Source organism: Cyprinus carpio, chromosome B21 (genome assembly GCF_018340385.1).
Source record: "Cyprinus carpio isolate SPL01 chromosome B21, ASM1834038v1, whole genome shotgun sequence".
NCBI classification, from domain to species: Eukaryota; Metazoa; Chordata; class Actinopteri; order Cypriniformes; family Cyprinidae; genus Cyprinus; species Cyprinus carpio.
Window position 1 is genome coordinate 5,925,185 of NC_056617.1, and position 17,316 is coordinate 5,942,500.

General features: G+C 32.6%; 1 protein-coding gene across 1 annotated transcript in view; it reads left to right on the plus strand.

Moving 5' to 3' along the window:
- Positions 1 to 17,316, plus strand: part of LOC109101277 (mitogen-activated protein kinase 10-like) — a 61,657-nt gene that overhangs the window by 15,594 nt on the left and 28,747 nt on the right. Inside the window, exons 3-4 of the mRNA XM_042748463.1 lie at positions 9,612 to 9,683; positions 12,597 to 12,766. Of these exons, the coding sequence (XP_042604397.1) occupies positions 9,612 to 9,683; positions 12,597 to 12,766 (242 nt within the window). The remainder of the gene's footprint in view (positions 1 to 9,611; positions 9,684 to 12,596; positions 12,767 to 17,316) is intronic.

The following is a 17,316-nucleotide window of genomic DNA, read 5'->3' on the forward strand; positions in this document are numbered from 1 at the left end:
TTGTGGTGAACAGAGCACTGATTTGATAGTCAGCAGAGACCTTTTGACCCCTGTGTGTGTGTCTGAGATCATTTCCTGTTGTGTGTGTGTGTTTGTGTGTGTGTGTGTGTGTGTTTTAAACTGAATATACGATTAGAGGCAGGTCAGGCCAGTAGTTCAGATTTTTAATAAACCTGCCAACATATTTTCACTAGCCCCTATCAAACAAAGATTTATATATACATTTTCTTGATAAGAAAAATGCAAGGTTTCTAATTTGCAATAATGGCTGGAAATTACATGATTATACGCAGTGCTCTCAAGTACTGTTAAAGATTAAAACTATTAAAAACATTTTCGTAAATTGAAATGAAGCTAAAGTAAAACAAAAAATGATATATCGTATAAATATTACATGAAAAACAGGGAAAAAAAACTTGAAAATATAAATTGTTGCAAAAATTGTTGTATAAGATTAAATTAAATGACTAAAATTACGAAAAATAAATCTGAAATAAAAAATAAATTGAAGAGAAACAGAAAACAAACCAAAAAAAAATTACAAATGAAAACTAAAAATTATGAAAAATAACAGTTAAATCAAAATATTAATAATTACTATAATAGTATATAAAATGTGAATACTTAAATATACTTTTAAGGCATGAAAACAGAGCGGCAGTAAATTTTGCATGGGAAACTTGAATTTTGTTTAGTAAACGTAAAATCTAGTTTCATATGGAAATGGATGTGGGACTATTAATTTAAAGAAAAATATGGTAACATTTTATCTTCAGTTCTTATTCTGGAGATTTTGTATTTTCATTTCAAGTATACTGAAAAACTGAAACCATCAAATAAATATCAAAACAGGAATCTCTGTAATTAAAGGTCGCCCATAACTATCCGAGACATTCTCCCTGCCAAAAATAATAATAATAATAAAATCTCTTCTCCTCCATCTGCTGCCATGTTTCTTCCCTCTAACTCTCACTGTAAAAGTAATATTTCCTCTTTTCTGCCTATCTCTTAATTTCACAGGAATTAAAGCCTGGATTTAGCTTTTCCCAGGCAACATATTCCTACCAAACCTCTGATGATTGACAGATAAAATGATTGAATAATATTAAAGTCCCAGACACAAGCCAGACGTCAAATATCTGCCTGGCATTAAAGAGTAGAGGTTGAGTGTCTGTTTTTTTTTACTTATTATCATATCCAGCTTTAATTTCATGCATTATTTTACATCCTGTCTTTCTCACCTCTTTGCATATTTATGAAGGTTATGTGCATATCTTAGCAGAATCTACTGCTCCTCATTAATAAAGTGGGGAACACTAGTGATTAGAAGATGGCTGTAACTAATTTGTTAGTATGTTCGATGATGATTATAGCATATTTCTGGTTCTCAGGGTTTCACAGCACTGTCATACAGTACTTTTCAAGGCTTGTTTGCCAGTTGTTTCTCAGTGTTATTTTAGTATTATTTATATAATATTACAGTATTTATTAACAGAATACTTCTCATAAAAATTAACATTTGCTGAATTTACTCACCCTTAGACTATCTAAGGTATAGATGAGTTTGTTTGTTAATCAAAACAGATTTGGAGAAATTAAGCATTACATCAGTCACTCACCAATGAATCCACTGCAGTGAATGGGTGCCGTCAGAATGAGAGTCCAAACAGCTGATAAAAATATCACAATAATTCACAAATCCACATAGCTTCTATCTATCAATTAACATCTTATGAAGTGAAAAGCTGCGTGTTTGAATAATAAAAAAAAAAATTCTGCAATGAAATTTTTGAATGGATTTTCATAGATATCAAGCAGAAATATCCCATATCTGACTTTGAATGAAGCACAGACCTCTGACAGATCATTAGTGTAAATTGACCTGAAAGTTCCAGACACAATGGACTAATTAATCAATGTTTTCCGTTCATGAAACTGAGTTGAAGAGGGAGACAAAGAAGAGGAAAGAGAGATAGAGGGTGATGTACACTTTCCATCTGTCGGGTCTCAGGGGTGATGATTCACTGTAGGTCTGAAATCACCTGTCTGCTCATCTCAATATGGCTGCCGTGCACTGAATGTTTCACACGCTGTCCAAACACTTTACAAAATTAGCCTCTGGTGCGCACCACCTGTGTGAACAACAGATTTTGGCATAATAGCAGCACACACACACGTACACCCACTAATGCTGGAGGTATGACATATATAACATTCGACGGTAGAAATGTGTCAGATGTGTTTTTCTTTCTTTCTTTTTTTATGTTCAGCAATGCTGCATTTATTTGATCAAAAATACAATAACATTGTGAAGTATTGTTATGATTTAAAATAACTTTTTTTTTTTTACATTTTATATATTTTAAAATGTAATTTATTATTGTGATGCAAAGCTGATTTTTCATTACTCATTACTCCAGTCTTCAGTGTCACATGATCCTTCAGAAATCATTCAAATGTGCTGATTTGCTGCTCAAGAAACATTTATTATTAATAATAATTTCTTATATAATTATGCTTAATATTTTTGTGAAAAGAATGAATAATTTTTACAGGATTCTTTGATAAATAGAAAGTTGAAAAACAACATTTATATAATTCTTTTGTAACATTATGGAAATACTGTCCTGTGATTGATGCATCATTGCTAAATAAAAGCGTTACTTTCTTTTAAAAATTTTTTTACTAACTTTTGAACTATTTTATAGTGTTATATTTATAGTTAGTGTTGTAATTTTAATTTTAGTTAATTTTTTGTAATTTTGTTGTGTTTTTTGTTTTTATGATTTCTTTTTTCTTTTAAATCTTGATATAGCTTTTATTAATTTTTATTTCTGTTTTGGTGTTAGTTACTTTAGTACAGTTAAACTGAATAATATTAATAGTGTGTGTGTGTGTATACATATATACTGTATATAATTTACTTTATTTCATTATTTTGTTTTCGAGTTATGTCATTTTTAATGGTTTTAGGTTAAGCTACCTATAATAACACTGCATAACAACCAGCTCTACTACCTTCACGTCACTCTGTTGACAGGTTTGAAGATGGACTTTATTAAAGGTGCTGTATGTAGGATTGACACCGAGTGGTTGAACTAGGTATTACAGTCCAAATTCAAAATATTGGAGAGGGTTTTTTTCACTCTTCCCCTCCTCCTCAGACTTGACGCACACACAGGTTGCCAGATTGATGACACAAACAGGAACGAGCGCACTTGATGATGAATGAAATGAAATATGCGGTGTTTTCCATCAACTGGCAACCTGGGGTGCCGAGATACAATTGGGTAAACTGGCAGTGGGCGGGTTTCAAAAACCATAACAAAGATCGACATTCTGGCACGGAATGTACATTTTCAAAGGAGAATAACTGACAGTAGCATTGTTTTTCAGATAAACAAGTATGTTAACTTAGCATGTTTCTTAAATATCTGCAAACATATTATGGTATTTTTATGCTTTAGTAGAGTCAAAATCTTACATACAGCACCTTTAAATATCTTGTGCACCCTATCCAGCTCAATAGATCTGTCGATGCACAAGAGAGCTTTACCTGCAATCCAGCATTATTAAACTCACCCATTCTGTATTATCCAGAAGCTATACTTGATCCATAATAGGAAGATTTTTTGTGCATCTCTCTAGCTGTTTCTAATCTCCAGGCATGAGTTTTATTGCCACAGCATTGCCCTTTTGGGCCCCTTGGGAAGGCAGAGTTCCTGCTCTCTGCTTGCGTCCTGTTGTCTGTTAATGTCATATTTGCAGTCAGTAATTCATCACTCTCTTATCAAGGTTCCTCATCGGTCCTCGGCCTCATTCATCAGGCCAACCGTCCCTGACCTTGCCGTATTCTCCTCTTTATAGATAATATTTCTGTGCAGCTCAACTATTTATGTGCTGTCAGATATTTATTGAATAGCAGGCTAGAGAGTGTGAATGTTAATGCCAGTTGATCTAAGCAGTCGATAATATCTAATTTAACAAGATCATGTTGCTGTGGAGACTTTAAAACTTGTGTCGATTTGATGCACACTAAATGCCACACCAGTGATGTTGAGTGTGGAGAATAATGGGATTTGGATGTATTTGATTTTCTAATATTTTTGTAAAGTCCATTTTCTCGTATATAACACCATCCATTCATTAGCTGGATTTGCTTAGTTTAACATCACTGTTATTACTGAAAAAAGGAGAGACCTGAGTCATATCTAGGGAACAGAATATGTGAGAGCTCGTTTGACAAATCAAATCAAATCAAAGCCTTTGCAGTACCATAGCAACTGCATAAGAACATGCTAAAAAACTCATGGTACCATGTTTAGCATGTGTTGGCGCAATATGTTTTCTTCAGAAAATGTAAAAGATTATTTTCTTAATATATTGATAATTAAAAATCACAAACACATCCTCGTTGTTCTGTTTTTGATTTTTTGGTGAGAGTGTTGATATGGTGTGATTTTATATTAGCAGCTTTCATAGCTAGTGCTGCTGTAAACACAACCTTTCAGTCAAGGGTGTTGAGCAGCATAGACTGGCCTTTTTCTGTCTCTGGTCTTGTGTCTATTTTTTTCCCCTCAAAAATACTGGAATGTAACATCAACTTTTTAAAGTCCCATCCTCTATTTTTTCTCTCTGAATATCCTTGTTTACTCAAAAAAGTGATGGGCACTCTTGAAACAACATTTCTGAATGTTTTGTTTTGAATCAGTGGTTTGTTTTGGTACAAATCTGTTTTTTGTTTTGAATCAGTTGTTTGTTTTGTTTCGGATTGTTGGTTTGTTTTGAATCAGTGTTTTTTTTTTTTTTTTTTTAAATTAGTGGTTTGATTTGGTTTGAATCAGTGGTTTGTTTTGTTTCGAATCAATGGTTTGTTTTGAATCAGTGTTTTTTTTTTTTTCAAATTAGTGGTTTGATTTGGTTTGAATCAGTGGTTAGTTTTCTTTCGAATCAGTGGTTTGTTTTGGTTCGAATCAGTTTTTTGTTTTGAATCAGTGGATTGTTTTGTTTTGAATCAGTGGTTTGATTTGGTTTGAATCAGTGGTTTGTTTTGATTTGAATCAGTGGTTTGTTTTGTTTCAAATCAGTGTTTTGGTTAGAATCAGTGGTTTGTTTTCTTTCGAATCAGTGGTTTGTTTTGGTTCGAATCAGTTTTTTGTTTTGAATCAGTGGTTTGTTTTGTTTCAAATCAGTGGTTTGTTTTGATTTGAATCAGTGGTTTGTTTTGTTTCAAATCAGTGTTTTGGTTAGAATCAGTGGTTTGTTTTGTTTTGAATCAATGATTTGTTTTGGTTCAAATCAGTGTTTTTTTCCCCCCGAATCAGTGGTTTGTTTTGGTTCGAATCAGTGGTGTGACTTGGTGCTTTGTTACATCATGTATTATCAAACCTTACTTTCTAAACGTTTTAAAATTCAGTTTGTTCGCCACTGTATTGCATTTATCTTGTGAACCCTTGCACGTGTATAATACAAAAAATATACTTAATTGCTTCTATTAATTGACCTAGTTTGCCAAGCCCTGCCTAAAAACACACAAAACAAATTTTACAAAACCTTCATATTTATTTGGTATTTTAATTATTTAAATATTACATTTAATATTAAAACATTTGCAATTGGTTTGTAAAAGGTGCCAATGCCATACATGTTTTTTTTACCAGCAGGTACCTCAAGCCTGTGGTGTTTCAAGCCCTTTGAAACAGTGGATCATTTAATGAAGCAATTGATTTAATGGATCCAGAGTATCAAAAATCTTTGATAAAAAGGGATAGTAAAATGTGACTGTAAGGGGCTGTTTTTATGAAAAACGGTGACATTGTGCATGCATATGTGTTCGCATGATGTTTCTTTACACAGTGACATCGCCATCTACTGGCCTGGCATGCAGAGTACATAGAATTTTTGTTTTTGTTTTTTCATTTTTGCGGATCCATGTGACGTGAGGTCTTTTTGACAACATTGGCATCTGTACGCAAAACTTTTCAAAAATGCAGAGGAAAAACATTTCCATTTTTGTATGTACAATTGTAAATTGTAAGTTGGAATACCATGCACAAAATGACTGACTATATTATCTGTTTTTGATGAACACCATCAGATAGGGGAGCATTTGAGAGTGTTATTTTTTTCAATTTTGTTTGAAAAGCGCCACTTGTGATACAGAAAATTGCTAACAGCAACTCCTCAGTATTTCAAGACTTTGTATTTCATTAGCATACTGTGTGTGATAAAAATCTGTGTGTCATTAGTTGAAATCTGTTCAAGGATGTTCTCACCGATGGCTGTGTGTCTCCTGAGCTGAGTTCTGTTTTTGCAAAATCAGTTTTAAGAATTAATTTGTTTCTATGCAAGTATTGGTTTGCCGCCACAATAACAGACTGGCAAAATGTTTGAATCAATCGCTCTGGTTTGAAGGAAGCGATACAAAACAAATGAGGACATTGCAAGATTCATTACACATGAGTGTTGCATTTATATGTATATAATGTTTTCAATCTTCAATACCTCCGAAGAGGTATTGCACATTGCTTTGATTAAATGTGGAAAACTGTAATTTTAAAATTGGTGACAAAGCTGAACCTGTGAAAGACATTCCCTTGCGATATCGGCTGCATGAAGTATGTGTGGTAAACCGAGTTGGGTATAATGCGTTACACAAAAACGAGTTACTGTAATCTAATTACTTTTCCTGGCAACGCAGTAAAGTAATGCGTTACATTTAAAATTTATGGAATTTGATTACAGTTACTTACAGTATGTCAATAAAATTTATGTTACTTTTAAGTTACAAATTCAGTGTTAAAAATTATGAACTTAAAAATCATATTTTGCAGGTCAGTATGCCCTTTAATAAACCCCCTGCCAATGTGAGCTTAAATGCAGATGAGTCCTACAACATTTAGATGAAATAAAAGGTCGTATTTCAATTCGTATGAATCATATTTCAAAATGTTGCACTCAAAATATTTTAGTCTGGCATTATAGTTTGGGAAAAGTTCAACAAGTGAATGTGTACAAGTTTATGTCACAGTAACACTAATAAGTAAAAATAAATGACTTATCAGAATGAGATCATTCGCTGCATTAAGCATCATTCGTCAGCATCACAATTGATTATTCCTTAAGAAGTGCGTCTTCTTTCAAAAACGAAAAGTAGCTGAGATGAACTTGAATCTTTCTTTGTATACGGAGGGGACATTTACATGTTCGCGCGTCTCAAGCCTGCTTTCGAATGGGTGATGATCTTAAAGCGTGCGATGTGCGTGGATGTGATATAGGTGAGCTCAGACGGGAGAGACTGTACCTCGCGTTGGTTTCATACGGATTATTTTATTAGAGAATATTTGTTTTTGACATGACTTACTTCATTTAATAATAAACACTTAAAGCTTTCTTTAGATATAGCCTACTGTATTTCTCATGTCATTTTTGTTCATTTTAGTGACTGTTATCAGGAAGATATTCGCGGAAACTGAGAATGCAGAAAGCGCACCCAATTTGTTTTCTTTATTTTACAAAAAAAATAAAAAAATTGTTGATATTGGAAGTATAGGCTATAAAAATAATGCTTATGTATTTTTTTCTGTCAGTATTACATTAATGAAAGAACTATGAGTTTCTCTTTGCAGTGGATTTTTTAGGTTTGAACTTGAAAAGTAAATAAACTTGAAAGTAACTTAAGTAAAGTAATTCGTAATCTGATTACTTTTTAAATGCAGTAATCAGTAATGTAATCAAATTACAATTTTAAAGAAGTAATTCCTAATTTGTAGTGGATTACTTTTTTAAGTAACTTACCCAACACTGGTGGTAAAGCAGCAAAATAATCACTCCTCTAATGCCGGTTGCTTGTTTTTATAAGAAGCCTCTGTATTGATCAGAAGTTTACACTGTTATTAGAACATTAACTGACTTCAGACTGCAAATAATGAGAGAAAATAGTAATTAAGGAGTGGAACCAACAATTTTACTGAAGCAGGAGCTATTTAAGCTCTCTTGCTCTTCTCTTTGGATCATTCTTTTCATCATATTGACTCGTTTTAATCAATAATATGAAGGTTATCACAAAGCTGCTGGGTATCCCATAATGCGCTTTGTCTCTGAGCGGACCGCAGAAGCAGTGCAGGTTTGTGTGTTTCAGCGGTTGCTGTGAAAAGGAAATGAAAGCGGTGCTGTTAATGTCAGTCATTTGACAAACACACGTGAGCTGTAGGCACTCACTTCATGCCATTTACACACACAGCTGTAAACTGCCACTCAAAACCAGCAAGAACATCCTAGCAAGTGCTGTTTTCACACATCCAACCATCATCAAATCTGCGTCAAAGGCACAACCATAGATGATGCTTTAGATATTATGCAATATATATATTTTTGTTTTTTTAAGATGTCTTATGTCTTATGCTCACCCTGCATTTAATTGATTAAAATACAAAAATTAGTAACATATATTACATATTAAAAATATTTAAATTATTACACATTATTATTCCAATTAATATCTGTTTTCTATTTTTATATATTGTAAAATGTAATTTATTCCTTTGATGGCAAAGCTGTTTTTTATGAATTTTGCTGCTCAAAAAACATTTCTTCTTTTTATTAATATTGTACTAATGTATTAATTATTATTATTAATAATAATAACAGATTTGCTGCTTGATATGTTAGTAAAAATATTATACTTTTTAAAACGTTTTCAGGATTCTTTGATGAATACTGTATAAAGTTCATTTGAACAGCATTTATTTGAAATATAATTGGTTTGTGACATTATAAATCTATACTGTCCCTTTTGATCGTTTTAATGCATCCTTTTTAAACAAAAGTATTAACAAACATATAATAAACATTGGGGTCTGTAAGATTTTTTTAAGTCAAATTTTTATTTATTATTGGTAATATCGAAATACTACTACTTCTACATTTTTATCACTTCATAAATTTATCTTAATATTTTTTTCATTACACTGACACCAAGTAAAATCAGTAATAACAGCCTATAAATAAATGTAAAAATCTCATACCGTTAAAATGACTCACATATTGCTGTGCATCCATATGGATTGATCTCTTTGTTACAGCTGGCTGATATGAAGTCTGGAAAACACTAATGAATATTTAACACTTGTATCCACAGGGCTTCAGTATCTTTAAAAGGCAGGGTGCATAGTGCCTACCAAAAGCTCCTCCTCGTCCCTTGAGAGAAAAAAAATAACAGGAAACAGAGCAGAGCAGGCGGAAGAAATAATCAGCGTGAATTACCATACTGTCTTTGACTCCTGGATGACACTGACTATTCTTGGAAAGCCTTTTCTAATGCATAGATCCTCAGCGTGCTGAGAGCTGTTATATCCACAGGGCAGGGGCTCTGAGACAGAATGAAGATGGTAGATGTGAGAAGAGAAAAAAAGAGTGTTTGTTTATCATCTCAGCTTTCTCTCTTTTAGCACATTTCATTATCTGCCAAAAACATCTTGAGAAACCAAGTCATTTTGAGATGAAATGAGCTTTACAGAACAAAAATTAAATATCTTACTACCTCAGTATCAAATTCTTGCTATATTTATTCACTCAGTTTTTAATCATGACTCTTAATTCCTGTGTTTCAGGTATTTATGAACAGATGTTTCTTATATAACTGCAGTGCTCCAGTCCTGGATGTGAAGATTGCCTTTTGTCAGGTGTGTGTTCCATACAGGTAAATTAAAAGGTAGAGTATTCATTCACTTCCATTCTGTCCGTCATTCTTATGGATGTGTCATTGTCTAAAACAAATATTGGTGACAGCATGTCTGAGCCCTTGAGGAAGATGTACAGCTTACGGGATCAATTCTTTTCAGCATTCCAAGCCATTCAGACTTGGGTTTCCCAAAATGCATTAAGGACATCTTAAGATTACTTTAAATATGCATGCAAGTGTTTTCTAAAATCAATGCTGTCATAAAGATGCGTCATTCAAATTAAAAGAAAAAAAATATATTTATATAAAATATAAATATATATAATCATTTACTCACCCTTGTGTGTGTGTGTGTGTGTGTGTGTGTGTGTGTTTCTTTTCTTTCTTTCTTTTTTCTTGGCAAAGTGACTTTTGCTTTTTTATTGTATAATGACTTAAATTTCAGTATGTGGAACACAAAAGAAGATATTTAGAAAATGTCTAATTTCTATTCTTTTGTTGTTTTGCACTCCATTAAGTTTCATTGAATAGACAAAAAAAAAAAAAAAAAAAAAAAAAAAAAAAACGGTTTGGAATAACATAAGGGTGAGTATATAAATTTAATTTATAGATGTACATCTTCCTTAAATTCTGAGCTCTAGACTGACTCACTTGTGACAATATGACAATATAACTTTGTTGATCTGATTTATATTGTAACATTTGTATTGTAACAAGGTTGCAAAATGTAATTGCAACTTTTTTCTCACAATTATGAATTGCAAAACATAAACTCGCAATTCTAAGAAAAAAAAAAGTCTGAATATTCAATTTTTTCCCCTCACAATTCTGAGTTTACAGCTTGAAAAAAAAGGTAATTGTGATCTCACAATTCTGACTTTTCTTCTTAGGAAGGTGGGAAAAAAGTTGCAGTTACCCCTTTTGTTTTTTTTATCCAATGGCCCAACAAGCTTCCATTAACATTCATACTGTATATCACAATATAATAATGATGCATAGTTTTACACAATGAAACTTCCTTCATGAATCAACACTGTGTCCTTGAGCGAGACACTTAACCTCTGTGTACTCCACAGGGACTGTCACTGTAGTAAGTGTGCTGGTGGTCACTTCAGATAAATGACTAAATGACAACTGACTCCTGTGTTTCATATCCCTAAAAGTGTATCAGCTCTGTTGGGAAACAGGAGAATTGACTCTGAATTGATTCAAAATAGATAAAGCTATTATAAATGTAATAGTATTTTACAATAATATTGTTTTACTGTATTTTAAGTATATGCAGCGTTGGTGAGCATAAGAGACATAAATCTTAATGAGTCCAACTTTTGACCTGTAGTGTATGAGTTAATACATATAAAAAATTACATAATGTAAAAAAATGACAATGTTAATATTTCTGTATGCTATTAATTTCTCATACTATTTACAGTTTCTGCCTTATAATGCCATCTCGGTAGGAAGCTTAACAGGTTTTAGAATGGAACTAGTTTCACCACAATAATCAAACCAAACCAAACCAAAGCATTCTATGCGCTCAATCCTTAATAAAAGGCCACAATTACCACAAATCTAAGCTCATTAGCTTCAAATTAGCCCATTCAGTTTATTAAGGGGCCACTGCAGTGAGAAGTGACTCCCATGATGAAGATAGACTTTATGAAGTGCGTACAGTACATACACACATATTACTCTCTCTCTCACTAATTAAAATTTAGCTTGTGAAATTATGTAGACAGCTTCCTCTCTTGGTATGGCCACGCATATATTCAGTATGTGAATGAGTATGTGTTAGTACAATCGATTACACCGCTGGCCCTTGTGCCAACGCTGGCATGAGCTCCAGAATGAACAGAGCTCTCATAACATTGACCGTTTAACTTAATATAGTCTTATATGAGATCTTCAGCCAAGCACAGAAAAAATAGTCTTCCCTCTAGTAGCGAAACTAAAATGATATGGGTTAGTATATACACAATTTTGTATCCCCTGCAGCTTTATTTATATCTCACAATTGTGTGAAATAAAGTTGCAGTTAGGAGATATAAAGTTGCTGCTGTGAGCTATAAAGCCACATTGTGAAATATAAGTCACACTGGTGAGAAATAGTGACTTTATGTCACATCTGTGACTTAAATGTTACTTTATATCTCAAAATGAGACTTTATGTCTTATTTTAAACTATCTCACAATAGCAGGATCATTATAGTTAACTAAAACTAAAACTGAAAGTAAAAAATGTTACTTGAAATAAAATAAAAAAAGTATTGAAAAACTTTCCCAACAATTTTTTTCAGATAAATAATATAGTTCTTATTTAGTTAGTTAGTTAGTTGTTTATTTATCTAGTTTTATTTTTTTATCTTAGTACAGTAGTAAGAAGTTATATAATAAAAACTTTAATAGTATCTTACTTATAAAAAGATAATCTACTCTAATCTAGTCTTTATATTCTTATTTCAGGCTTGTAGATATAAAGTCTTGCATCATCTCAAATTGCATATAGTAATATATGCAATATTTGTCTTCACTCATTTGTGACACCTCATTTCATTTAATTATATTAATTGATTTGCCTAGTGTGTGCTTTGACCTAAATATAAAGCTGCAATATCACGTTGCAGTCATTTATTTATCTACAAACCATTTAAGCAAACTCATCTGTAGGTTTATAGTGTTACATTGGGTTTCATATCCTGAGCTGATGAAAAGAAGATAAACAGTTTTATCTATACCTCTTCACATTGTTTATTATATCACTATTGAGGTGACTCAAACTGATTTTTATGACTTTATGAATGTGCTTTTTGTATAAATAATAGACTTACAAGTGCTTATATCAGCTGTCTAAACCCAAGTTCTGTGATGTTCATCCTCCTCCAGCTCATACATCCATTTTTTTCTCCACATCCAGGGGTTTGGCAAACAAGTTGATGTTTCTTACATTGCCCAGCATTACAACATGAGTAAAAGCAAAGTGGACAACCAGTTCTACAGTGTGGAAGTAGGAGATTCCACCTTCACGGTTCTCAAACGGTACCAAAACCTAAAGCCCATCGGTTCTGGGGCTCAGGGAATAGTGTGGTGAGTAGTGTCTTTTTATTGTGAAATAAGTCCATATGGCATAATGCTTCTCAAACATCTTCCTGATTGAGGTTTTGAATTTTAAGAGCGATATTTGGAAGTTTCTTGGCAGGTTGAATTGCAGTTCCCAGTAGACAGTAGCCAACTTGGATCCGAGTTGCGCTCGTTGCGCTCCCCAGCAACCAAACCCTTTGATTTTTATAATGAATTTTGAGTCACAGACTTTTTGCCTATGGGATTATGGGAGATCTGGATCAAGGTGGCCCTCCCTTTTCCTTTTTCCCTGTCTTTTCCCCATCCCCCAGTCCTCTTTCCTTGCATCTCAGTTTCAGTGGCAGCGGTTCGGTTGTGCGGAGAAGGCAGGGAGGCAGGACTGGACTGTTAATGATGTTGTTGATGTGTTCTCTGGTTTGCTGGCTGCAGTTATCCTGCCTGCTGGACGGACAACCCTGATCTAATTTAGCTTCCTCTCCTCAGCAGCAGTCACATGATGTAGCATGGCAGCTGTATTAGCCTAACAAACGCCACATCATTCTCCGGAGAGAGAGAGAAAGAGAGAGAGAGACCCGTCGAGAGATCCCCGAGAGAGAGAGAGAGAGAGAGAGAGAGAGAGAGAGAGAGAGAAGAAGGATAGTTTAAAAGGACCTCAAAGTCATATGTTTTCCTCAGGCCCTGATAAAACTGGTGTGGTTAGGTTATATTGCTGTAGTATTTTAAAAAATGTTATAAAAACATTAAAAGCTTAAAGGCTGGAAATAAAAATCACAATTAATGTTTTTCAGTTTGTGTATTCTGATTACCAAAAATGCATAGACACTATAAAAGTGTTGATTTGAAATTATAACAATTATTGGAGTATGTTTTACAAAAAAATTATATTTCAGTCTATCAGTTTACGTGTTTAATTCAGTGCATTACTTGCTGATGTTTTGTAATAATTTGTGAAATTTCCTAGACTTCTATGCCAAACAAAATCAAACAACAACAATTGAGGTTTTATTTTATTTTATTTTATTTTATTTTATTTTATTTTATTTTATTTTATTTTATTTTATTTTATTTCATTTAGTATCGTTTCATTTCATTTCAAGTTTTATTTCATTTTATTTCAAGTTTCATTTCATTTCAAGTTTCATTTCATTTCATGTTTCATTTCAAGTGTCATTTCATTTCAAGTTTCATTGAATTTTTTATTTCAAGTTTCATTTCATTTCAAGTTTCATTTCATTTCATGTTTCATTTCAAGTTTCATTTCATTTCAAGTGTCATTTCATTTCAAGTTTCATTGAATTTTTTATTTCAAGTTTCATTTCATTTCAAGTTTCATTTGACTAGCAAATCTATGCAAAAATCTGGCAATTTACCATCCCAGGTCAATTACTGAAAGTTAATTGTGAAGATTAATTTATGACAGCTGTGAATGAAAGAGAATTTATAGATGGATTATTAAATTTAATTTGAATTTAATTTGATACAACTTATAAAACATACTTTGATATTACATTTTATCACTGATATTGATAATGTTTGCAACATTTCTGCAAAAATTCATACCGGCAAAACTTTTGGAATAATATATATATATATATATCTCATATATATATATATATATATATATATATATATATATATTATATATATATATAATATATATATACACACATTAAATAAACAAATAATTGTCATATTATTAAGCATGTACAGTAGGTTAGGTTATTACAACATTTTCATGACTTAAACCTTTTCTGTTTTTTTGCTAGCTGGGTCTGTAGAGTTATTAAATGGATCCATCATATCATTCACAGTCCGTGTTGGAAAGCTACTTGCTGAATATTTAGATGACGGAGTGCTCTTTTCCTCAGAGTAATAGTCAGAGCTATGAGCATCTGGCATCGTGCCGCTGCTAAAGGTTTGGCCGCTAATAATTTATCATACCACACCATACTCGCACACCAATCTCCTGACTGCGTGTGCTGGAAAATCAGATTCTTACCTTGCAGAACTCTCTCCTACATTGGATGTTTGGTAAAAAGATGTGTAGCAAGAAAGTAAACATACAAGTAAATACAAATATCTATAAAACAAACAGACTGCCCAAAAACATTACAAGCATCCGTTCTGTATTATATAATACATTATGCAGTACAAAGGCAAATTCAAAAGAAGCAAAAGGATGCTGTCAGACTCCTTCGGGTTTTCTGTACCCAAATAGTGGAGGAAATACGTTTTTTGCCTTGTTTTTCTGTTTCTCTGAAGTCAGCTTTTGTGTCCGCACTGCTCACTCTATTCATGTAGAAAGTATATTGTGCACTGTATAAATGCTGTAGGTCAAGACATTTGTCCTATTATTAATAATATCTCCCAATGAAATGCGCTCAGTTTAACCCTCCACTTTCAATCATGGTTTATAATATTTCCTTGGCTCATTAATTGATTGGACACTCAAAAGATATTTTTACATTAACTCGACACATTGCCCTGAAAAAAACATGCAATGTGATGTGGTTGTGACAGTTAAATACCACAGTTTTGAACATTTATTGTTGCGTATTGCATGCTTTATTCAGCAAGGATGCATTGAATTGATCAAAAGTGACATTAACAATATTTATAATCTTATAAATTTCCACAATTTCCACAAAAAATAGTAATCAGCACAACAACAACACTGATAATAATAAGAAATGTTTCTTGATCAGCAAATCAACATATTAGAATGATTTCTGCAGGATCCTGTAACACTGAAGACTGGAGGAATGATGCTGAAAATTCAGCTTTGCATCACAGAAATAAATTTAAATAATAATATAGAATAATAATGAATGTAAAAATACATTCAAATGGAAAACAGTTATTTCATTATTTTTTTAAAATATATGTTACAATACCGCTGTTTTACTGTGTCACTTTTACTTTTTGATCAAATAAATGCAGCCTCAGCATAAGAGATTTCTTTCAAAAACAAAACAAAAAAAATCTTAATCACCCCAAACTTTAGAACAGTAGTGTACATATTGTATAATAATATGCATACGCAATGCATAAAATGACTATTTACTATATTAGCTCTAATATGCAATGAGCAATACTCTAGTACTCATTTCTGAAAATAGCTTGATGATTGTATGAACTCTCAGCAAAAAAAGCACCTTTTATTTACATGTCTTGTGTATGACAGGCCACAAAGACTCTGCCATTTATGAGAGAAAAATAATGAGAACACAAAAAAGTTGATAGGACGGTTCTGAGCCAAACTGTTGTGCAGCTGGCAGAGGGGCTGAACACTGTGATGAACTTAGTGTCAAGTTAATTACACCAGGCTGTGATTAATTTCACCAGGCTGTCACCAAACTCCACTACGACTGTCATCTTTTCCACTTCTTCTCTGCTTAGAGTTGGTTTAGGGTGTGAGATGTATTGTGCTTTGATTATAGTACTTTTGAACATGATTTTTAATGTATTTAATTTAAAAAATATATGATTTTTAGTGGTGCAAAAATGGCTGGAGAGTTTTAATAATTTATTTTTTAGTGGAATAAAATCCTGTCAGCAATGTCAGATGTCTTACTCATTCTCAGCAAATAAAGATTTAAAGGAGTACTTCACCCAAAATAAACATTTGCTGAAAACTCAATCTCCCTCAGGCAATCCAAGATGTAGATGAGTTTGATTCTTCACTGGAACAGATTTGGAGAAATTTAGCATTACATCACCTGCCCACCAATGGATCATCTGCAGTGAATGGGTGCCGTCAGAATGAGTCCAAACAGCTGATAAAAACATCACAATAATCCACATCCACATGATTCCAGTCCATCAGTTAACGTCTTATGAAGTGAAAAACTGCGGGTTTGTAAAAAAACAAACCTGTTACTCTGACGGCACCCATTCACTGCAGTGGATGCATTGGTGAGCAAGTGAAGTATAGTTAAGTTTCTCCCAATTTGTTCATTTTCAGCAAATTAAAATTTTTGGTTGAACTATTCCTATATGGTCTACCCAAAAATAAAAAAATGCTGAAAATTTACTTACCATTGTATTATTCCAAACTTGTATGAGTTTCCATCTTCCGTGGAACATAAAAGAAGATTGAAGAATGTTAGTAACCAAACAGTTGTGGTTTTCATTGCATTTTGTTTGAAAATACAGTGGAAGTTTGGAAACTTTGGTTTGGTTACCAACCTTCCTCAAAATATCTTCTTTTGTGTTCCACAATATTCGTGTTTGTGTTTTCATTTTTGGGTGAGCTATCCCTTTAAATTTCAATCTGTTTCTCATTTAAATGTATCGTGTAACTTGGGAAGACAAGTCATACAGAAGTAAGTGGCTTTTTGTGACCATTTTTGGAGCTTATCATTATGAATTTATTTACCAATTATCATTTTCATTAGATAGAAATTAAGTTTTGACACTTTTGTATTTCTTAGAAAAAATAATAATATTTTCAGATATATGCCAAAGAGAAAATGATTGCATAATATTTTTTTAGACAAGCAATTCCGTAGATATATCCTATTTGTGATATAGTGTCTGTGGTTATATGTCAGGTC